This window comes from Cuculus canorus, chromosome 8 (assembly GCF_017976375.1).
Source record: "Cuculus canorus isolate bCucCan1 chromosome 8, bCucCan1.pri, whole genome shotgun sequence".
NCBI lineage: Eukaryota > Metazoa > Chordata > Aves > Cuculiformes > Cuculidae > Cuculus > Cuculus canorus.
In genome coordinates, this window is record NC_071408.1 from 32,906,437 (window position 1) to 32,930,637 (window position 24,201).

Consider the following 24,201-nt stretch of genomic DNA (forward strand, 5'->3'; position numbering starts at 1 on the left):
CGTTGGGATTCTGCTCTGTCAGTAACACATGTGAGAGCGGAGCGGGCGGCGGGCGCGCACGCAGGGACACTCGCACCCTCGCGCCGGGCGGAGCGGCCTCACCCCGCAGCGGCGCCCCGAGCCGCCGGGCCCTCCCCTCCCCTCCGAGCCGCCTCGGGAGCTGCCGCCGCAGCACCACCAGAGGAAGGGGAGGAGGTGCGGGGGAAGCGGTACAAAGTGAAGCCACATTGCCAAACTTCCCCGGCGATTGCAGCAGCGAGCGGCGCCGGCGCCCTGCGAGCGGCTCGGGGCCGGCCCTGCAGCTCCCCTGCGGCCGAGCGGGAGGGAGCGGAGGAGGGCTGCCCCTGCCCGGCCGGGGGGGCTCCCGGAGCCCAGCGCGCACGGAGGAGGGCGAGCGCCGCTGGCGGCTCTTGGCACGGACACCTCCTCGGGCGCCCCGAGCGACGTCGCTCCGCGGCCTCTGGCAATATAGAGGGGAAGCAGGTAAGGAGCGCTGGCGAACGGGCTGCGCCTGCTTTTGCAGCCCCGGGAGGACGGGCAGGGGGGCTCCGCGGCCCCCGCCTACAAAGCCCGGCTGGGGCTGCTCTCTCCTTTCCCCCCTTTCCTCCCCTTTGCCTTCGGGAGAGGCTCTGCCTGGGTGCGGGAGGGGGTTAGGGGGTGCTGCCCCCCCCCTCCCCGGTAAACACCGCTCCGAAACAGTGGCGGAAAAAAAAGATCAAAGTGAAGCTCTGTATTTCTCCCCCTCTCCCATTCCTTTCCTGCCCCCCGCACGGCCTTTTGTTTCAATCCGGGAGAAATCCGGTGAATCACCTAATTAAAACCAAGACGTGAATTAAGCATCCATTTTTGTGCTACAAATTGCCGGCTCGTCCCTCTCCCTCGGTCTCCATTAACGAACCGCCGGAGCCGCCGTTCCAGGAGGGGGTTTTGCCTCTGCCTCTCCCTTCTCTGCCCTCTGTTTCGCTGCCTCCTATCCCAGGACCTAAATTGCTTGGCTGTGTAATTACTCGAGGAAAGCCTATTTAAGTTAAAAGCTTCCCCCCCCCCCCAACTCTAAATGAAACTTGATGAGGGCCCGTCCTTAGTTATCAAGGGAGTCACTTTCTGGTCAGTCCTCTTGATTCATCTTTTTAGATTTAATCAGCATTAAGGTATTGCTTGTCCTTAAGAGCTTTAGCTTAATGGGGTTACTGGATGGTTTTCCTCAGTGTAACGTTTCCCATTTTATATTTATACACGACAAAGACGGGCTGAGGTGGTGGTGGTGGCGGGGAGCCTTTTTTTTTTTTTCTTCCTTTTTCTTTTAAGAAATCCGAAGTGATTTAAAGCGTAGGGAAACGGTTTAAAGGGTAGGGAAACGGTTTAAAGGCTGGGAGCAGGAAATGCGGATACATTTAGGCTCTAGCTGGAAACTGTAACAAAAGGCAATTCCTTGAGCAAATGCATCAGAAATCAATTTACATAAAGGTATGGGCTGCGTTCGGATAAATGCGATGCTAATGGCTTTTAGAGTGGTTTTTCTTTCTAAAGTCTCGGGGTTTTTGTTACAGCTTAATTGGTGCAGTTCTCCTGCCTTATTGTGCGGTCTCTGGACAGACCTCCAGGTGCTCCTGCCTCTTCCCAACCGGCCGCGGGTCTCCTCCCCCGGCTCCGAGTGGCACCGGGAAGTTGGTCGCCACGGCTGGGGAGGCACTAGCCCGGGGTCGGGAGCCCAGGGGCGGCTGCCCCGGCAGGAGCAGCCCGCCTTGGAGGACAAAGACAAAACACGCTGCTTAATTGGCAGTAAATAACTTGATCTTTTTATAGTATAAGTGACTGGGGGAACACCGGGAGTTTATTTGGATTGGAGGCAACAAATTAATCGGTTTAAGACTAAGCTTTATGAATTGATTCCTATATTATCTCGGGGTTGTCCTGCTTGTGCAAGGCGGTTATTAGAAAGTGAGAGATGCCCTTGGTGGCAGTTTTGGGGGTGGCTCCAGCCCGAGCCGTGCCCTTCTCCTCTGCTGCTTCCCCAGGGGCGGGGAAATAGGCTTTTGGGGCTTGGGTTTTTTTTCTCTTTTTTTTTTTTTCCCTTTTTCCCCTTTTTTTCCCCCCCTTTTTTTTTCCTTTTTTCCCCCTTTTTCCCCCCTTTTTTTTCTCCTTTCCCCCCCCCCTTTTTTTTTCCTTTTTTTTTCTTTCTTTTTGAGTAACAAAGCCTTTAGCATTTAAACTGCTGATCAAGGGGCAGATTAGCGAGACAAAAGTTGAGTATGTTTGTGTAGGAAGTTAACAGCCGTCCCAAAGTTCAACGATCCATTCTTCGCGCCGGTGTCCTCCGCCTCCAGTGTTTTCTTTGCCTGTTTTCCTGTAGTTTAAACCCAAACAGAACCGAATCCCCACGGGGGGGGGGGAGGGGGGGCTGTCCTGAGCCTCCACCGAAAAAACCAGTTTCACAACTTTTTTTTTTTTTTTTTTTTCACTCTTCACACACTTTTGGTTTTTTTTTATCCTTTCTTTCCATAAACAGCCCAACCCCCGGCACCGTTTCTGACTCGCGGCTCTGCAGCTGCACAAGCCCGGGACGGGGGGGGGGCGGCTTTTCTCCGCCTTTCCCGGCGTTTTCCCATCGTTTTTCCGCGTTTCCCGGCGTTTTCCCGGCGTTTTTCCGCTTTTCCCGGCGTTTCCCCGCGTTCCCCCCCGCTGACCGCCTGTCCCCCGTGTCCCCCCAGGCCATGGTGAACCCCGGCGGGAGCTCGCAGCCGCCCCCGGTGCCCGCGGGGTCCCTCTCGTGGAAGCGCTGCGCGGGCTGCGGGGGGAAAATCGCCGACCGGTTCCTGCTCTACGCCATGGACAGCTACTGGCACAGCCGCTGCCTCAAGTGCTCCTGCTGCCAGGCCCAGCTGGGGGACATCGGCACCTCCTGCTACACCAAGAGCGGCATGATCCTCTGCAGGAACGACTACATCAGGTGAGGCAGCGCACGGCCTTCCGACTCTCCCCCTTCCTCCATCTCCTCCGTCCCCCTCAGGCCTCCTCTCCCCTTCTAACCCCTTCTAACCCCTCTCCCTCCTCTTCCTCTCCCCTCCATCCCCTCTCCCCCCTTCCTTCTCTCCCCTCCTCTTTCCTCCCCTTCCTCCAAGCCTTCTCCCTCCCTTCCTCCATCCCCTCTCCCCTACTTCCTCCTCCATCACCTCCGTTCCCCTCTCCCCCATCCTTTCCTCCTCCGTTCCCCTCTCCCCCATCCTTTCCTCCTCCGTTCCCCTCTCCCCCATCCTTTCCTCCTCCGTTCCCCTCTCCCCCATCCTTTCCTCCTCCGTTCCCCTCTCCCCCATCCCTTCCTCCTCCGTTCCCCTCTCCCCCATCCCTTCCTCCTCCGTTCCCCTCTCCCCCATCCCTTCCTCCTCCGTTCCCCTCTCCCCCATCCCTTCCTCCTCCGTTCCCCTCTCCCCCATCCCTTCCTCCTCCGTTCCCCTCTCCCCCATCCCTTCCTCCTCCGTTCCCCTCTCCCCCATCCCTGCCTGTTCTTCCCTTTTCTCCTTTCCCCCTCTATTCCTGGCGAGTGCCCGTGGCTCGGGCTTGCTCCTTCCTTCGGAGCGGAGAGGCGTGCGGGTGCGGATACGGATGCTCGCGCTTAGCCCAGGGCGCAGTTGCGGCTGCCAAGTGGAGGGAAGAGTAGAGGGGGGTGGTGGGTGCAGAACGACGACTGTAACTTTAAAGTGGTTTGTCAGCACAAAACAAGTCCTGACTAAAAATAAACAGCAATCAGAGAGGCTAAATTAATCTGCTTTGTTGTAGTGTTGAAGGAGAAGTGTGCATCTCTGAACGGTAAATGTTAAAATCGTAGGGCTTAAATAAGGCTGTGGCAGAGGCGCTAAATAATGAAATGCCTGCCTTTAGTATCTGATTAATTATGATATTTACATAAGCACCTTTAAACTCCTTTGAGTGGAAACAGAATGACTCATTCTCTGTTCTCCTTGTGAAAGAGCTGATTAACCGTCGGTTGGAGGGCCACCGAGTCTACTTATAGCCAAACCCAGTGCTGCGATGTTTGCCTTCGCAGCGTTAGGGAGACGCTTGGAACAGACATTTTTCTTAACTTCCAGGACAGAAAACACGGGGGACGGGAGACGAGGGGTGTGTCCTTGCCCTTTATTTCTCATCTCTTTCCTCTTTTGAAGCCGTTGGCTTTAAACGCTGCAGATTTGGGTAGGGGGAACTAAGCCTTATTAATCTCACATCTGTTGGGGTACAGTAAGATTAGGCAGAGTATCCCTTCCACCGAGTTTCCAATATAATTAATAGAAAGAATTCATGAGGTCAGGTGCCCGTACGATCTTTTCAGGTGAACTCAAGCTACTTAAACTCATTAATTTAAAAGGAGGCGTTTTGAAGGATTACACATTTAATTTGAGTAAATGGTTTGATAGACTGATGCACATGAATGCTTCAAGGAGGTGTTCTATTTCAACATTCAGTAATTAAAAAAAACAACAAAAAAGCCCCATACTTCCCCGGCGTAACAGAAAAGCTTAGTTAAAACAAATTGTGTTTTGTTTAAATGCTTCTGGCTTCTCATTTGCAGTAAATGTCAAGAGTTAACCCAGGTTTTTCTTCTCCCCGATGGGCAAAAAGTTCCACTTCTTTTCTGCCTCTCTGAAAAAAAAAAAAAACCAAAAAAAATTCAGCCACAAAATATTACAAGTTTGCTGAACTTGGCTTCTGTTTGAGAAGAGCAGGACTGTATGGAATGTGCGCGTATGTATGGAGACTTCCTTAGCTGGAAAGGATGGAGTTAGGACTCGGTTTCTCTGATAGCGCAGCCTCTGTCCTGATAGGTGGCCGCATCTTTGGTTGGTTAAAGAGATGAAATGCAGCCCTCTGTGTCTTTGAGGAACTGGAGCCTCAGCTTCGCTAGTGTTGGGGGTATTTTCGCAGAGAAACGCTAGAAAATCAGGACATGGGGGTTCTTGATGGTGCTTTTTGGTCATTGTCCTAAGCAACAAGCCTAAGCCTGGCAGAACTGTAATTAAATAGAGCAGAACGGTGTTAGGGAAAGAGTCTCGTTTGAAGTGGAAAAATTGACACTACTGTTGAGATGCACTGAATGGTACAGATTCATCACTCGACCGACACCATCAAACAAACCCTCATGTCTGATTACTACTAATTAAAAAGAGAAGATGCGTCCACTGTATCCCAGAGGCAAGTTCAGGCAAGCTTATCGCAGTCCTCCGGTTTTGTGTTGCCAAAAATTAATACTCGTTTATTTTAATGTAGGCGATTATGAATAGGATGCTTTATCAGATGAGGGTTTTGAATTGATATCCTTGTTCTATCGCCTGACTTCTCCTCAGATCTGTGTAATTTGACTTGCAAAAATAGCTCTGACAGATGCTTGCTGAAACTTGAACTGGACACCGTACACTCAAGGTGGGGTAGGACGGCCTGGCCCTGCCGGGGCTGGCTGAACTTGGAGTTTTCTTGCTGGAAATGGACTTTGCAGGCTTCGATCCATGCGACATGAGCAAGGCCCTCACCCTTTTCTTGCTTGAAATGGCCACGCTGGCTGGTGGAGGCCATACCGAAAACGCTTTGTACTACTTGTATCGGAGGTGATGCCCCCCGTTTGGCAGTGAGTCTCTCTGGGTCCCCTCTGCCCCTTCCCATGTTCTGTAGAGCTTTTGGGGCAGCCCATTCCCTTTCATAGGAGAGAGCCGTGGGCACGGGTCTTAACCGGAGGCATGCTAGACGCGACTACAGTGAGGAAGAGGATTGATCAGCCCGGCAGGCGCCAGGTGAAAGGGGCCAAGACCACGGGGCCACTTATTAATGAGCTTTTTTAGCCATCTGAGGCTGGATGTGTGTGTTTGTTGTTGTTTAAACAACACAACACTCCTCTTTCCCTCCCTCCTCACCAAAAACCTGACAACAAATTAGCCGTAGAGCTCCAGCAGCAGCTTTCATTGAAAGCCAAGGTTCCTGGGAAAAGAGAGGGAGGCAAAAATCCCAGTCCCTTCCCCGCCCTCCCCAGGGCGAGCAGCGCAGGGAGGGGAGCGCGCAGCCCTCCCAACCCGAAGATGCCAGATAAAGCAGCAGCGTGGCAGCGAAGCCGCACAATTAAAAGCTTTAATTAGTGTCTCCTCCATTTTCTCTTAGTTCTGATAGGTTTTATCTAATGAGATCTGGTCCCTGGCTTAGATCTGCTCGCAATGACGTGTCCGAAATGAATGAGAGCCGCATCGCAAACAAAACATTTAATTAACAAAATTGGCCTCTAAGAGAGGAGCAAGGGAGTGGTGGGGTTGGGGGGAGAAGGGGGGAGCACCCACCGCCCCTCTCCTCCTCCTCCGGCCCCTTCCCCGCAGCCGCAGTGCTGGGAGGGGAGAGAAGGGAGAGAAGGAGGGGGGCAGCCAGTTCATTTCCCTGGTAATCAGCAGCAAGCTGCTATATGCAGGGAATGCTGTCCCTTTAATTGAACAGGCTAGGTAATTAAATGGCACTTTTCCAATAGGACGTGCTAGGTAAATCTAATAGTTGGTTATTTAATATCACTTTGAAGTCTGCCCACTCAAGCACAATGACAGCACAGGAGCATGTGAACTATTAGCTAGGAGAGAGGGAGGAAGAAAAAAAAAACCCAGGATCTCAAAAATTAATTAAATCGCATGCAATTTAGGGGGAACGTTTATCTTGATTTGTCATAACAGAATTAATTCAAGGCCTCCAATTCACTTGGGGGCAGATCTGTTACTCTGAATTAACCAAGCGTAATTTGGCTGGTTTTTTTTTTTTCCCTTCCCCTTCTCTAATGCAGCACTTGCCATTATGCACAGCCCCCCTTTTAAGTATCAATAGCTTCTGGGGCTTTTAAGGTGCTTGGTCTCCAGTTATTCTGAAGTACCTTTAATGGACTTGGCTCCCGGCGTAATTTCTGTGTTGCCTTTCTTTGTTACATTTAATATAGCTGCTGCGGAATTTAGATCAAATATAGGGAATGTGCAGAAACACCGATCGCTTCTGGATCAGCAGGTCTGGATGTGCATTTCTCCTCGCTAGGGCTTGGCTGTGTATTAAGCGGGCGCAAACGCGTGCTGTGTTGTGCAAGAACTGAAGCACTTAAATCCGTCTCCGCAATTTTGGAAGCAACTGGAGCCTTATTTTGTTAGTATAAGTTGCTAGAGATGCGTTCCTGCTGGTACTGAATTTCGAGCAGCAAGACTGGAGAAAGATTTCTCGCTGCCTTCATTCCCACTCTTGTGGAAGTTCTGAAAAAACAACCCCAACCCCGAAATAGGAGCGTTTGGGGTGTGGGGAAGGCTGTGATGGAACCACACAGTAGTTAATTTAAGGTGGCTCAGTAAAATGCTGCCGAGCGTAGAAGAGCTGCCTTGTCCGTGTAGGGAACCTCTTGATGTTTGTGATTGATTGCATTGCCCAAATGTTGAAATATTAATGACCTTCTTGGACTGAGGACCCAAAGAGGAAACTGAAACCAATTCTGTCATCACAATTAAAGAGTCCCCTGGCTTTAATTAGCCTGACCTGGGGTATCTCTACCCATTGCTGCAGTTAAAGAGAAAAGAGCCCATTAAAGTCCAGTCTGAGACCGATAGCTACTTAATTGAGCACCTAAAGCCTCAAGCCTTTTAAATCAAATACTGTCCTGGACAGTCCCCCTGGTTAGATAATTAGCTCTCCAGCCTCTCGGAAACCATGTGAAACAACTTTTTTTCAGTACAGAATAGTGACTATGGAAGACTTCCTTTACTGGTAAGGAGGAATAACATTTTTTTAACAGATAAAACCTTTTTCCTGTTAATGGTATTACAGAACAAAACCATTCATAACAGCAGAGGAGGAAAAATAAGCTTAATTTTCCTGGTAAATAATAAAAAGCAGTGGAAAGGGGTTCCAGCTTTCCAAGTAATTTTAAGGAATTTTAGCAGAAGATTCGGCTGAAGTGGCTTCCCAACACAGAATTGGTCTGGGAACGCGCTTAGGGAAGACGTAAGGTGTGTGGGAAGCCTCTGGATTAGTTTGACGTATTAGAATTCACGGATGTTCAAGGTGTGCGGCCACTTGTAGTCGGAGGGGATTGTGGAGCGGCTGAGTGCTTGATGAAGAGCGGCGCGATGGGGGCGGCATTCCCAACGCTCTGTTCCCACTGGGGTGGTGCAGTTGTGCTGAACTGGGGGTGGTGAGAGCCCGCTCGCCGGGCTCCGGCTCACCCGGATGAGGAATGTGGTGGGTTCACCTGCAGGACTTGGCCTCTCTGCCTCCACCCTCCCCAGCAATGCCCTCCCCACCCACGGGTTTGGGATCTTTGCTCTGTAAATGCCTCGACGCCTCCTCTCGCAGGGCTTCCCCTCAGCCAGCTTCATTACTAGTAACGATGGAGGAAGAAAAACACCTATCGCAAAGCTTTGGAAGTAGCCTCAATCCATCACGTAACTCCTCAGAACTGGTCCTGATTGAGAAGATGCCCTAATAACGGCCGCTCGGTTTTCCAGACAGCTTAGTCCCTTTGGCTGGAGGTCCTGACAATGTATTAGTTCAGCTTTCCCTTTGTAACCACTGTGATTCTGCAAGAACGTGTCAATGTGTCGTGGATCTCAGACTAATTAGTTTTGAAATGGAGTTTTGATTGAACTCTTCAAATCGATGCTGCTGCAAAATTTGTTTCTCAGCTTCCTATTAAAAGCCATCTTAAGGGGCAGTTTTACTACTCTCTCTGTCGTTCAGTCGATACATTTAATAACAACTTACAGGCTATTTTCAATAAAGTGGCGACAGCAAATTAGTAGTTTGAACATGACAAGCCTCCTCTGCAAGCTCAGATTCTGAAAATTCAAAGCAATTATTTTTATACAGAGGCACACTGCAATCATTCAGATTACGGGTATTCTGTTGTAATGCATCTCCTGGCTTGACACAAACAGAATTTTATGACTTTATTTGGACAGGAAGGAGATGCAAATATTAATATTTATTATGACACCAATACGCTAATTTGTAAATCCTATTACTATGTTTTACATCGTGCAGAAAAGTGGGTCTGTGACCCTGCCAGCTACTTAAGTTTCCTTTTTTTAACTGCAAAACGATTGTGGTAGTCTTTATAAATATTTGTGTATATTAGAGACGTGCGTGAAAGCAAATAAAGGTTTTTCTAATTCCAGCTAAAGCAGCCCGTAAAAGTAGAACTCAATAATCATTATTGTACTATATTTGGAATCGATGCGTTGTGCCTTTAAATGGGTTTGGAGAATTATGTATATATTTTTTCCTCGCCACCCTTGCGCCCGTTCCCCCTCCCCCTGCTGCGTGTGCCCCCCCAATGGCAGATGTTGTGGTCTCATTTGATTGCATAGGAAAACTGCAGTGATACAGCAAACACCCAGAGAGATATGATGACAAATGGGTCCAGATCCCGGTAAATTACTTTCTGCTCAAATCGAAATTTCATTCAGTTTGTTGCTAGCAGAGATGAAGTAATCTAAATTGTGGACTCAGGAGCAGATAGAGGGAAGTTGGAGCAAGCATTTCATTATCAAGAGAGAGAGAAGGTTAGGATGAAAGAGATGAGCAGAGGCAAATCTAAAGTGTTGACACCATGATTGAAAAGGTTAACCCATACACATTATATATCAACCTGGATAGCAGAGAGTTTCTAATGGAAACTCTGCACTGATGGAGGTTTACTGGAGTTTCAATACACTGAGCATGATGTCTTCTTAGATATACAATCAAATCCTCTTAACCCTTTTGATGACTCATATCTCAAGATATGATTAAAGTACAAAAGAGTTCTTCATATAATTTCAAGGACACAATGCATTTAAACTCCAGTCATGAATTGTATCTTCTTTTTTTTTTCTTTTTTTTTTATGATGAACCCAGTAATCTGATAGAATGTGTGTAGTACAGAATTGTTTGTGTTTCTGGAGGTGTAAGTCAATATTTCTGATTAAATCCTGTGTAACCGCATCCAAGGTAGGGTGAAGCTACCGGTTGTTACACAAAAATATACTTTTTTTCATATTATGGCAGATAAGCAAGTCTGAAGGTGGGGGTGGGGAGGGTCAGAAGTCTAAACTAGTTGTGTAATAAACCATTGCAGTGATGCGCAAAAACGCTCGGAGCCTCCTGTGTATTAAATTATTCATGATCATCACCTCTGTTTCAGGTTATTTGGGAATAGCGGTGCTTGCAGTGCCTGTGGACAGTCCATCCCTGCTAGTGAGCTGGTCATGAGGGCACAGGGCAACGTCTACCATCTTAAGGTGAGGGGGGTTCTGTATTTTATTGAGTAGCCGATTAGCGCCGCCGTGCTTCTTTAACATAAGATCTGCATCTGCTTATGAACGAAATGCAAAGCAATAGCTAGAAATGCGAGTCTTTATTACAGAGCTTCCCTTGCTGTGTAGCTTTGCTGCCTCGTAATCGGCAGAACTATAGCTGAGTTATGTACTGCGTAGTCCCAACAGGTGACACTGATGCCATATTTGGGCTGCTGGAAACCAAGCAGCTCCGTAGCTCAGCTGTACGTGTAGTCTCCAAAGTGTAATTTTCAAACCTGCAGCATGCTTAATTTGTGCTGTAGTTTCACTCGCTGCCTCTTCTCCTTTTTTTCAGTGTTTTACATGCTCTACCTGCCGGAATCGCCTGGTCCCCGGAGATCGGTTTCACTACATCAATGGCAGTTTATTTTGTGAACATGATAGACCTACAGCTCTCATCAATGGCCATTTGAATTCACTTCAGAGTAATCCACTACTGCCAGACCAGAAGGTGAATACTCAACAATTACTAATAAGCTTTATTAGAGCTAAATGAAGATCAATGTCTTTTCGTTGTAATAGCGGACGTTGCCCACCCCTGCAAGGAGACCTTTTAAGTAACTGAACTTACCCCCCGTAACTTAGGCATGGGGCACGGGGAGCAAACACTAACCTCTTAAATATAGGATGAGTCTGAGTCAGTTTATTTTGGCCTGGGCATGTGCATCTGTACAGCTGTTGAACTCCTTATGTACAAAGCTAAATGGAGAGCATATGCTAATATAAACTCTTCACAAAGAGAAGTATTTTATTTTACGATCTTGAAATTAAGGGCTACAAGAGAGCAGGTTTCTGTGGGAGGAAAATTAGATCCTTTAATATGGAAATAAATGTCTCGTGAAGAGAAGGTTCCTGAACTGAACCCGTGTATTTCACTTTAATATGAAGGTTTTAGTTGAGGAAGCATGCTGGGGTACTCTTTCAGAAGTATTTTCTTGTCTCTTTTGTATGTCATAACTCAGATTTAAAAACGAAAGTGCTATTTTCTTATCGCTCCATAACACTAATAGCTCAACTAGAGATTGTATATCTCGGTGGTTGATAGCTCTTCGTTTCTAGCTAAATGAGTGAATAATGACTGTACAAATCATATAGAGAAGAGGAAGAGAAAAATTCCTGATCAACAGTTGTCCTGTAACTCTGAAACTAGATAGTTTTAGATCTATTTTAATCTCCTTAATAAGTCCTAAAGCTATGCAAGTGAGTGCATTTTGATAACTGCTGTGCCTAATTTGTAACAATTACTGTCAACCTTGAGTTAAGAGACTGTTCATTCCACCCTGGTCCAGAAAAGAGTGAATGTATGACTCTTGCACATAATTTTATTCACATCATATTTCATACTGATTATGTATTGATGACATTGATTCATTTACTCTTTACAGCGCCACTTGCATGGATATTAAATCTTATTGACCACAGATGAATTTTAATTTCAGATTGGTGATAGATTTTTCCATCAGCTCTGATAGTATATTTGACTTTTTCATCATTAACCCAGGCAATCACACAGCACTGAGTTATTGCAGTGAAACAAAAAGTGCACACTTCAGTTGGTAATTCTTTATAGATTTACAATAGGAACTTCATTAATGTCTGTAAGGATCACAAAAAATAACATTTATCTGCAAATAGGAATTTGGAAGATTAAAAAAATCTGGGACAAACGCTAGGCTGATCTGTTCTGTAACGTACAGAATATTTTTTAGTGCTTTTACTCGGTGGAGAAATACGTCCAAGAAAACACAAACTGGTTTTTAATTTCCATGATTTTTTTTTTTGTTCTTGTTGTGTTGCTACATTTCAATATCTCTGTTTGCTTTTTTTTTCTCCTGTGCATAAATTTACTGATTATTTTTAAGCATTCTTTCAAGCCTTATGCAGTGAAGGTAATTACATCAAAATAAAACACGGACCTTTTTTATTTACTTAATTTGTCAATTGAGGTGATGAGAGAGATGAGTGCAGAAGTCCTATATAGTTAGGCAGAACAAAGATAATTAAGATTGGAGGAGAATGTGCAGCATCTTCTCGAGGAAGTACAAATACAGTTAAAGATTCATAGATTTATACTGTTGTGAATTTTAATGAAACAAATCTGTAATAATAGAGAGTGGCTAGCAGTGAATCTGCTAAATGAATATTTGTAGGTATCCCATTTCAAAATATAGGTAAAACCATTCATCTTTATACACCGCAGTAAAAGGTTTACCATGCCGAGAGAGTGGTTTATCCACTTGTCTTCTACGAATGTAAAGTTTAATGTAACTTCAAATAGGTGTCTAAATTGTCATTTAGTTTTATCAGGTTCTTACTATGCCTTAGCAAAACATAAAAATGATTTAGTTGCCATAAAAGCAGTAGACATGATGAGGAACATAGAACATGGGAACGAGAAGTAAAATCGGAGTGGGCTTGCGGAGCTGACGACTGCAGACACCTGGTAGAAGCTCAGTGCAGAGGGAACGGGGAAGGACGGGTGTTTATGAGTTTGAGGCAGACGAGGAGGTACTGGGGGAACAGATGACACTTTGGGTTTGTTTCCTTTATAATATATTTCCTTTATAATGTAGTTCTCTAGAAAAGGGTGTCAGTATTCCTACCACGTTTCAAAGAGGAATTGCAGAGCACCTGAACTCTGGGAAGCTGAAATACAGTTGAGGAGACAAAGTTGATAATTCCTCGATTGATCGGGTTTTCAGGGTTTGGGAAGCTACTGGGGCAGGTACCAAGGGTCATGTTTTGCATGTTAGCTTTTAATGGTCTGAAGATGTTTACATCAGAGATGTTTTCCAGAAAGCGGTGTGGTTTAGGGCCACTAATTAGAAATGTTCTTACAGCCAGATCTGTCATAGTCTAACAGAGATTTTTTTTATTAAGCCACTAGAGATTAAGACGTAGCAGAATATTCACAGGCTTTTTTATTCAATTGAAGAGATTGAGACATACTGCAAGCATTAAAACGCATTTTTATTGCCTACGTGAAGGTGACCATTATGGACTCGCTCTTGTCTTGGTACGGGTTACAGGTTAATACCTCCTGGTGGTTGGTGCGGGCTGAAAGGGTTGCATGCCCTAACTTCGTTTAAAAACTTGTCTTTTTAAGGAGGCAAATGCAGTGATGTTGGCTGTCCCTGCCTTTTTCCCTCCCTGAGGCAGTTCATGCCTGTAAATGATAACTTCCCATGGCTGGCTGTGGTGTCTGCACCCCCTGGTTTATCTCCGCTCGGTGCTGCTTGCCTGCAGACTGCCAGCTCTTCGTTCGTGATGCCCCGTGTGCCGTTTCCCTCAAGAGACTGTATTGTCAAGGACGCTCTCTGCTTTTTTTGTTTTGTTTTGGTAGTGATAGCATTCCTGTAGCGTTTCTTGTTTGCAGCAGGATCGCCACCTTCCCAAAAAGTGGGGCTTCCCACCGGCTGGCGATGTTCGTAGCAAACGCTCCTCTTCAGCTCCTCTACTTTTAAATAAAGTATGAGTTGGATTGCATCTCTCGGAGAGGATCTTAAAAATCTTCTGGTTTACGTATCGCTCAACAATTCCCTTGTAGTTACATAATTGGTGTTGTCTGTGTCCATAGCAGAAGATATTTGATGCTCATTTATTAAATATGCTTGCTGGCTGCTCCCTAATCTTTGTTCTGGACAGACAAATTACCTTTCTCACACTGAGCTTCAGCTCTGGGGAATTAAACCTCCAAGCCTCTACTACTTTAATTAGCTTGAAAGTGGGGGGTTGCAGTTACTAATAGACCTCGGGCTTTTAGTAACTTAGAGAAAGGGTGAAAAAAGAACTTCCTGGGAAGCGCAAAATGTCATTTAAAAACCATAAAAATCTAATATATATTATTTCATTTTGGTAATTGCAAACAGATTGTATTTGAAGACTATGGATGATCATTTCTACTTTATCCATGGAAGTTTAGATTTTTATTGAGTTAGACACTTTTAATTATCACAATTCATTAACACCAGTGTGAAAGCACATGTTTGACTTCGTATATTAAAATGTTTATGTAACATTAACTAACACACCAGATGAGGAATTTTAAATGGGGGGGAAAAATCCTGAAATATCTATATTTAGCTCTTGTGCAATGCAGCACATTAACCAAAGTTGCCTTGGGAGGATATTGGCTGTACTTCTTATTTGCTTTACACACTATTTCTTCCAATTATAAGATCATATTACTGGCTTCTTCAAAGCCATGGTATAATGTTTCTCCCCTTCTAAAAGGGGCCCAGAAAAAACACCTTATTCACTGTACGATTTGTTACCAGAAAGTAGACTTATTTATTGTTGTCGTCTCTTCTTATTTTTTTTCCTTCCCTGCCTGCTCTTTTTAGTAGTGAAACTGCGGAAAATGTTTGCTTTTTGCTATTTGAAGTTGAAACATTAGCAGTGTGAATAGATAGCGTAGAAAGCCTTAATCAAGTCACAGTTGGAAAGTAATCTAATAAAAAAGAGATTAGCGAATAAGGAAAAGACAAAAGCAGTCATGTTGTAGTTTCCTATCTCAAATCTAGTATCCTAGCTAAGATACCCATTTTTATTTCTTACAGGTCTGCTAAAAGGTCAGAGTAATGCAGAATGCGTGCCTTCATCTCAAATTTTGTTCATCACAGATGGATCCCATGTCTCCAAGTAGACAAGTCACCTTTGTAGCTAGCATCAATGCCAGCTCCATACCATTGCACCTTCTTTATTCTCGATTGCCCTTCCCACATTTATTGGTGTATTAAAATGACTGAATATGAACATTAAGGACTCCATGAACCTGGGCTAATGGGAGACTGTAGAGAAAATGAAAAAAGATCCACCGGAGGACATCTTTGGGGGGGCGGGTGGGGAAGATGACTAATGAAGCTAATTAAAAGAAGCATTGAAATCTGCTTTCTACCCTCATTAACAATTAGCAGGGCACTGGCCAGTTTGTACCCTGTGTTTTACCTTAACAACATTCTATTTGCTCTTTGTATATTTAAGTGTTGTAAGGAAATGTGTTTCAATCAAACTGAACATGAGATAAAGATGTGGCTTTTGTGATATTCTATCACAAACACTTTTATTGTATCTCTGTAAAATACAATGTATGTATGCATGTAAGTGTTTTTGTCCTAATGTTGCTACTTCCCATGGCAAAAAAAAAGAAAAAAAAAAACAAAAGAAACCCCCCTCGGGCTCATAGCAGCTACTGTGTAGAAATTTTCACCTACTTCTAATTTGCTGAATGAAGAAAAATCTTTTATTTGTGATATTTTCAGAGACATTTGCTCTAGTATGGTGTATTTAAATAATAAAAAAGTAAAACAAACAACACGGAATTGAGTATGGGTTTTAGAAGCTTTGCCTTTTTCTTTTTAACTACATTCCAAACATGACTCTTGACTCTCCATCTCACGTAGTCATTAGCTTAATGGTCAGCTACCTTTAAAAGTAGCTTTTTGGCTTGGACAGGTGCTTTTGTCTCATGCCAGTAAAGAATCTGTTAAACTACTTAACTGTGTTACTTTTGGCAAGGATACAGAGGACTACTTGAAAATGATCTTTATTTTTCATTGAGATTCTTAATTCTGGTAACAGCAAGCGGATTATAATTCATATTGCACGAATTATGGTCCACTGCAGGTACCGTGGGCTCCTTCGGGCCCGTTCCTTTCTTTAGAATCACCTGTTAAGGGTGTGGTGCGGCTGAGGGCGCAGGGCAGGAGGGGCTGTGTATGTACCGCGAGGGGTCAAGGAACAAGAAAACAGAACCCCACAAAAGGTCTGTGCCTCCCGCTGAGCACCAGAATTGAGCATTCATAGAAAGGAACTCAAGAACTGTTCCCGTCAGGACCGCATCGAGTTGTGTTTGCTGGGGTAAAAGACTTAACTTTTCAACACTGCTAATCCTAAGGAAAGAAAAAGACCATGTTTCCCGGCCTATTTCTGAGAACACACTGCAAATATGATCTGTTCCCTGAAAGCAAATAAGTGAAATGCAGCCACTCAAAGCAGCAACGCCTCCTCCGAGCTTAGAGGGAGCCACTGCATCCAGTGGGTTTCCCCGTCAGCTGCTCCGTAGCAGAATCCTGAGCAAGAATCCCCTGTTTGGAGCAGGAATGCAGGCGTGAGTCCGGCCGGGCAGCGTGTGCCCTCGGTCAGGGACTGCAGGCACCGGGAATGGAATGTGCCTCTGCCGCAATTAATAACAAATCAATATTAACAACTACTGAACTGTGATAGGAACCCCCGTACGTACGCCTGGAATACAGCACGTGTGTGTTGCCTTTTCCAATGCTGCTTTTGAGAAGGTGTTCGCTGTTCACCGTAATTGGTTACGGGATGAGCTTGGCTTATTTTTGTTGTGATGCCGATAAACAAAAAGCTGATTTATAGATTTGTCTGTCTAAACAACCGACAGAGGATTTTTTTTTTGTTTTCAGATGCTACTTCCTGACCTCTGCTATATTGGAGGTCCTGCTGAATTTCTTCTTTTAACACTCCAGTGCTTGAGGAAAAATAGGGCTGTCGCAGAGAAAAGAAAATGTCGTAATGTACAGTATCAGAGAGGAAAGACAAAAGAACCCTTGCATAGCCTATAAAGCAATAAAATGACTGAAGCGATGTATGACTTTTTAATTAAATGCCCTTAGATATTTTTTTAAATATGTTGCTAAGCTTTTTGATCTGGCATTAAAGTCTGTAGGTAGAGTCCTGCAAATTCTGCTGCTTCGATATCTTTGAAAAGACACTTGAAGTCATCTGAATATAGAATTCAAGTATTAGCGAGGCTGTAGACACGTCTTTATATTCTCTCCGTATAAGCACTCAAGGTACAGTGTTTAAATCTAACATGTACGGATTTTTGGTTGTCCAATATAACCCAGAAGTGCTAAGAAGATAGTTAATAACTTCTAGTAAGTAATGTAGTATAGCATTTAGTGGTGTAGAGGTTGAAGTTCATTAACGGCTTTAAATAAACTATTATATGACTCGTTTGTAAAGCACAGCTACCTATTTAATAGCTTACTTTAAAAGCATTTCTTAAGTTGCAGACCTATAAGATTACAAATGTCACTCATGTTAGCATAATCCACATGCAAGTGATGAAGCCTTTGCTTTGATGTGCTAAATTGGAGGAGGACTAATGGAGCTATGAATATACAATAGAACATATTTAAGTAGTATTCTTGCTTTAGGTAAAACTCTTGAAACCAGAGGCATTTCAGGCAGCAGAGCAGCCTCTAATGGGGACGGCAGCTGCGGGTAGAAGGCGACTGGAAACCCTCAGATTTGTCCTTATGTGAAAAAAAAAATCACTCTTCCAGGAGATCTGTAAGGAAAAACGTGTAGTTGTTCACCTTTTATCACATGCGTTTGCTCCGCCGAGGCTGAAATGCACCCTCTGCATTTAGCGCTGCCGAGAAGTCACACAAATAATCATTGGGGAAGAGCTTCCCTTCGCTTTCAAAAATGAATGCTGTTAAAAAAAAAAAATCAAAGGAAATATTACTAATCTGAAATCATCCTGGATAAAATGCTCTGTCTATATTGCATCTAAACGTCTCAATCATATAAATTGTCACTCTTATTAATGAAACAATTTTGTAAAAAGATTGCCCTCTAAATGGGTTTAATGTTTTTACCTCTCCAGCTGTCTAGTTATGAGATTTACGCATCCTGGCAGGCAGGGGGACATTAAGCCTCTCCAAACCAAATTCTGTTTGCAACAAGATACTGTCTTTTCAGTCCTACATGATTTATCTTTAAATATTTTAACAGGTTACGCAGTATCTTATGAAATATAAAATGAGAATGTCTTACCAAAATGAAGCCCATGAAATTAAGTCACATCTTCAGAATATTAACCATACTGAGTTTGTCTCCCTTTTTCCCTGTTAGTTAACACTGATAAAATTTGCATCATCTAATTTTAAGGTAAATACTTAAAAAAAAAAAACAAATCGTATGCCAGTACAGTAGGATTCGCTATTAAGTACCGTCAGGCATTTCAAAAGATGATTTTAATTTAAATTTTTTATCAAATTCATTGGCTGGGAGCTCTGTGTTAAATCTGAGGCTTTTTGCAAGGATCTACATTCTGAACAGCTCTATTAAAATAACAAAATTGAGATTTGAACATTTGTGTGTGTATATATATATTAAGTACTATATTTCTGGAGTGTGAAATTACGTGTCCCAGGTCCGATTTCCCTGCCTGAGCCCCTCTGAGGTATGAGACACCCCTCGTTGCTGCGGGCTCCTCGCAGTACCAGGTGTGTGCCTACCGTCAGTCCAGCTAAGCCACGGAAGAGCTTATTGCAATTAAACAGCAATTTGTTTCTATGAAACTGCAATTAAAGTATTACTGATCAGCCATTTTAGATTGGCAGCGCTTTGCCTGCATGTTAAGCAGCGAGGAGCTCTCGATTTATTGCCGCAGAGCCCGAGCTGGGAGTGAGGGTGTCATGGAACGCGCTCACCTTGTCGCGTTGGCCGTACTCTGCTCTCACCGCCAACACGCTGAGAGCGACGACAAGTCGGGGCTGAGCGCTGGAAGTTGAACTCGCGACTTACAGGCCCCGACGTTCTTAGTGCGGTGGGTTCCTGGGTGAGCAGGGACGCGTATGCTTCCTACGGGGGATGTTTTTCACCCTCAGATCGATCCTGTTGCGAACGGGCTGCGAGTCGAGGGCTGCGAGCCAATAACGTAGTGCAGGTCCGGACTTGTTGGAGCTGTGTATACAGAGCTACTATATCTCCTTAATCACAACTAATAAAAGACCAGAAGAAAGCAATCAATTACCTTCTAAGTTGGGTTTGGGGGTTGATTGTTTTTTTTAATAAAAAGCAGAAGTTTACCTGACACGGCTATTATTTTCTCACTTGTACAGCAGACGAGACAGGGTAAAGCACTGCAAACGCTTACCTGTGGGGACTGCTCACCTGCGAGGCTCCTGGGCCGCCGCGGAGCTCCTGCCCCGAGCCCAGCAGATCCCCGCAGCCGCTGCCCGGCGTCCGCGCCACGCTCGCAGCCATGTGGGCTTGACTGGAAATCTGAAATGTAAATTTTTGGTGCAAATTAAAAACTTGTTTGTAAGGAGTCAAAGAGGAATTAACTTTGTAGTGGTAATTATATTTCTTAATTATCACCATATTTTAACAAAGTCGGAGACACGTTCACTTCAGTTCCTTTTTTGCACCGCGGAGGCTGTAGACATCCTTGTTCCTTCGCCAGAGGGGATGACATCACACCTGTGGCACGCATGAGATAAGCGCTGCTTCATTTAGAAACAGGTTCCCATCCCTCAGAGATGTTCTCTGGGCGGTGAAAGGGCTTGGGTCCTGCTCCTGAAGTGAGACTCGTGGGGTAGCTGGGGGTAAACCGTGTTGGTGTACGCACCCGGTGCCCGCAGGCAGCACGAGCGCCAGTGCTCAGCCCTCAGCACCAACGGCCTGGCTGACAGCAGTCCATCCGCCCCCGCGATCGCTCAGACATTGGAGCCCAAGGCCTGAAACAAGCCCTGGTGACTGGAGACAGACGCAACTGAGGATATGTTTTTTCCCCCTCCTCTGTGGGTCTTCATTAACAAGGCGGGTTGTGGTGTTGCGCTTCCTTTAGCTGTAGTTCCAACATTGAGGTCACAGAGATGTTTTTTCGGCACACAGGAGGCTGCCGGGTTCCCCATTCAAGGGGGAAGCACTAAAGATCTAGGACGGGAGCTGGGGATGTCAGCCTTAGTCTTGCCTGGTGGCACCTGATCCTTTTTTCCCCTCTGCTTGCCTCCAGCTCATCCACTGCAGGGCGGCCGAGGGCCTGGCACCACAAGGGCTGGAGTATTTTTGCTTTTTTAATGAGACTTCTCAGTGCTGCTGTATTAAAAGTAATAAATTGCAGACTTTTAGAGATGGGAGAGGCACGATCAGGCCACACCACGGTGTGTTCAGCCAGGCGAGACAAGCTGTAGAGGCCAGTGCCTTCATCCCTGGGACAGGCTGACGCTGGAGGAAGGGCCCATCCTGGAAAGCGCCCGGGCTGTCAAACAGCAAAAGGGATGGAAATGTTAATGGGTGCTGAGTAACTTTTGAACTGGAGCTCAAACTCCTCTCGCATCCAGTGTTCAAACAGCTCTCACAATGGCCCTTGTGCCATTTTGTGCCCACGTGTAACATCGCTCTCAAACTTTTGTAATCATCTGTTTAAATCCATTCTCTACTACATGAGATGTTCACCTCAGCTTACAAATGCTGAGCTCGAACATTGACTTTTATCAATGATTAAAAATGTTCAAAAAAGATACTTTATGCTTTTTTTTTTCATTCACTGCTATATATTTAACTTTAAAAAAACCCAACCAATCCCCCAAAAACCTGTTGAAACAGTCCTACAAACTGTAGCATTAAGCCCAAAACTGAGCTCAAGCCTTTCTTGCCCCAAAGGAATGGGTTTTTTTGAGTGAGAGCGTTATAGTGGGGATAAAATGGACATTTTGAACAGAGTTCTTCCTTCTGGCTGGTCCTGGACCCACTAAACATACCCCTGAGGGAGGGCGCCGTGCGGCCGAGCACAGGGACGTTGGCAGCAGGAAAGGAGGCCCTCCAGACAGAGCAGGTGAGCAGCGAGTACTCCTCTCTGGTGCTCATCGCATCCTTTGGTGTTGGGTAAGCTGAAGCTCTCCGTGCGCAGCCAGGTTCCTCTGCCGCCAAACCAGCCACCGCTTCTTTCTTGCGCTGTTCGAATACGCCGTTAATTACATTTTGAGATATCCATAGGCTTTTCCTCTTAGGGGATCTCACGAGCAAGCTTTTCACTAACAGCTTCTGTGGTTCACCGTAACCTCTCAGAATAATCATCGCTTCCATTGAACTTATGCCAGTTGTTTTGTTAAACCAAATTGAAAGAACGGGGCCTCGTTCTTGAAAGGCAAGAGATTGCCCTGTGATTTGGGGAAATCTTGATTGCTTACAGAACAACAAATGAACAAGGCGGATATTAACTTTACACCTGATTTCAGTTTCTTTGAGTAGTGGAAAAACGTCCAGTAGGAGGAAAACCCAAACCCAGCTAAAACTCATCAGCCAGCCATTAATAGGCTAATTTTATTGTGCTGTAAAATCATCAGCTGCTCACAGAAAACAAAGGGGCGATGAATGCGCTATTTGTCTTCTATTCTTTGAAAAAATCCCTTAAGATCAAACAGCTCCTAAAAGATGGAGCTGATACACATCCCACTGACGTCTTTTTGGATCTCCTCTGATATTCATTGCGCTGATGTATTTGATAGGTAATTATATCAGCCACATCAAGATGCTGATACGAAATAGTGGAAGGCTTCAGCGTTTTGCCATAAAGCTCCTACCTCTTGTTATTGAACTCTCATCACACTTGGGAGCTGCAGCAATCATTCGAAAGCTGTAGTAGATATTTTTGTGCTTATGCCACATTTAAAAATTATTATTCTTGCTTCATCAGTTAGTCTTTTTAGCTGCCTTGAAAAAAACCCACATATTGCAAATGAGCTACTATTCTTATTTGTTGTTTTAAGAAGGGTAAGCACTGAAGTATTCAAATGGAACAGATTATACCTTTAATTACATCCAAACAGGATGCTGAGCTGATTTTTCTATTTTCCGTTTAATTGCTATAGTTCAAAAAGATATTGCAAATTTGTAGATGAATTATTTAAGCGTAGCCTTCTGGCCTCTGTGTTTACGAGAGAGACCAAAATGGAGGGGGCGAAGAAAAGGATTTAAAGGGGAAAATTGCCAATTCTTTAAGGAAGAAGTTTGAATAAAACCTCCTAGGGCTGGATAGATGTTTTCTGCTTTCTGGGAGCACCTTGGGACTCCACAGGATTTGTTTGTACCCCACCAACCACACTGTGCTCCTCACCCCTTGTGCCTTGGGTAGCGAAGTGCTGTTTCTCCTCTAACCTGCTCACCAGTGAACGTGCTGCTCCACGGATGCGGTCCCACCCTCTTCATGGATGCGCTCCATCTCCGTTCTCCTACATGCAGAATGAGAATAATGAAAGCAAACCCAATTCATCACTTCTTAAACTAAATATATTCCCATTTTGTTTGCGCGCGCGTGCTTATATATCACTCACCGTATAGATTCAGAATATGCACTACGACATTACAGCCAGTGATAAATCCTACTCGCTTACTATATGTGTTATTTGCTGCAACATTAAGCTCAGTAAGAATTTTATATGTAACTTGTACCAAAACTAAATATATTGTGGGATTGATGCGCAGCTGTAAACAAGAGCGTAACTTCCTGCTTCGGCACCGTCGAAGGTGGCAGCTTGGGTGGCAATTCTTTTTGTAAACAATTGCAGACTTTCCAAAGAATAAGCCAGTTAATTACATTTTTAATGATGTTTTTAGAAAAGAGGATTCTTGGGGGGAAAAAAAAAAAACCCGCTGTAACACCAACAAAAACAGTGACTCTAAAGCCCTCTACGAAGAACTGCTGTGGGGGTGAACTGGATTGTGCTGTGCCCGTCTTTTACTCCCTCCACCTTCTTTTTTCCTTTCCACTGAACTTGCCTGTGTAGAGTATTTTTTTATTGCTCTACTGCGGATTCAAAGAGAGATGACACAGGCGCAATCTATTTAATGTTTTTTTGTGTGGATTATCTTATTTTATTATTTTCAATAGTGCTAAGTACGCGCTACCCACTTAGAGAGCTGATGCGGCGCACAGCAAAGCTCAAGATGTCCTCTTAAATACGCAAAGCTTATGCAAGGCCATGACATGAGGAGGTTTTAAATGCTAGCAGCGCTGGCAGCTCTGAAGAGCCGATATGATAGAGCCTCGCCGACACGTCACAGGTAACGTGGCGAGATTCAGGGGGAAGGCAGAACTAGCTGGAGTAAGAGTAGTCCACAACTTTTATTGATGAAGTTCAGGGGAAAGAGGCACCGGGGGCAGCTGTATTAATCCCATAATAACTTGAAATATAATCAGTACGTTGCTGCAGGGATGACGAGGAAGGGAGGGAGGTGGAGGTGTCAGGGTTTAAGTTCACAAGCTTTCCCGGTTCATTAAAAAGTGAATCAATCAGGGCAGCAGGCTGGCGTTTCAAAGGGCTGGCAGCCGGGCGGGCTTCGGACGTCGCGAGGCACACAGATGGTGCACCCGTCCTCGTGCACGGGGTGCCGCAGCTCTGCCTTTTACCCCGCCTGAGCTAGTAAAACGTGTTATAATGTGCTAGAGGAGATTCTGGCTGGATTTTGAGAACTTAAAAGCTCGGCAGTGTCGGTGCTGTGGGCCATATAAAGGTGACGCTGATAGATGTTTATAAAGGGAAAAAAAAGTTTTGTTTTCTAATTTCTAGAGTGGTGGTTTAACCAGGAGGCAAATGGGCAGAAGGAGCCTGCCTACAGGACCCCTCTTTGTAGGCAGCTGGTACAGTAATTAGCTCATTACTATTAATTTTTTTTGCCATCCCTGGACTGATTAGTGACGTATTTAAAGAAAAAACCAAACAGGTAGAATTCATATATCTGGATCTGGCGTTTCCTACACCCTCTTGATGAAGGTGGTGTGCGTACACAGAGCGGGGAGCATCCTTGGAGAGGGAGTTTACTCACCCCCACCGGCACTCGGAGGTTTAGGACAGAATGCCCTCTGTTTAAATAGGACTCGTGGCTTTTTAATGCCTGCAGAGTACAGTCGGGCTCTGGGGGAACACGGCTGCCCGGACTGGGGTGCTGGTGTTGCTCACTGGTGGGACGGCAGTGCGCTTACTGACTGGTCTGCAGTTCACACGAGAATGAGTACTCACCACAAGAACACCGATGGACAGACGAACCTCAGCCCCGTGTTGAGATGACAGTGTGAGAAGAGCCAGGTGATGGGGACGATGGACACAGGCTGGAGAAC

At 45.1% G+C, this 24,201-nt stretch overlaps 1 protein-coding gene and 1 long non-coding RNA gene across 10 annotated transcripts in view; one reads left to right on the plus strand and one right to left on the minus strand.

The window, feature by feature from the left end:
* The first annotated feature begins 12 nt into the window (after positions 1–12).
* LMO4 (LIM domain only 4) lies at positions 13–15,488 on the plus strand. Its single transcript, XM_054072483.1, has 5 exons — positions 13–483; positions 2,712–2,950; positions 10,172–10,268; positions 10,621–10,776; positions 14,885–15,488. Exons 2-5 carry the CDS (start codon positions 2,715–2,717, stop codon positions 14,891–14,893), a joined length of 498 nt encoding a protein of 165 aa, XP_053928458.1. The 5' UTR covers positions 13–483; positions 2,712–2,714; the 3' UTR covers positions 14,894–15,488.
* A 302-nt stretch (positions 15,489–15,790) lies between these two features.
* Positions 15,791–24,201, minus strand: part of LOC128852839 (uncharacterized) — a 298,105-nt gene continuing 289,694 nt past the window's right edge. For 6 of the 9 annotated variants that reach the window (XR_008450906.1, XR_008450904.1, XR_008450901.1 and 3 more), the window contains 4 exons: positions 24,104–24,201; positions 20,846–22,315; positions 18,791–20,343; positions 15,791–17,787 (listed from right to left, as the gene is read on the minus strand). The exon at positions 24,104–24,201 is cut by the window's right edge. This is a non-coding gene — a long non-coding RNA (uncharacterized LOC128852839). The remainder of the gene's footprint in view (positions 17,788–18,790; positions 20,344–20,845; positions 22,316–24,103) is intronic. The other 3 variants (XR_008450903.1, XR_008450908.1, XR_008450907.1) reach the window with 3 other exon arrangements.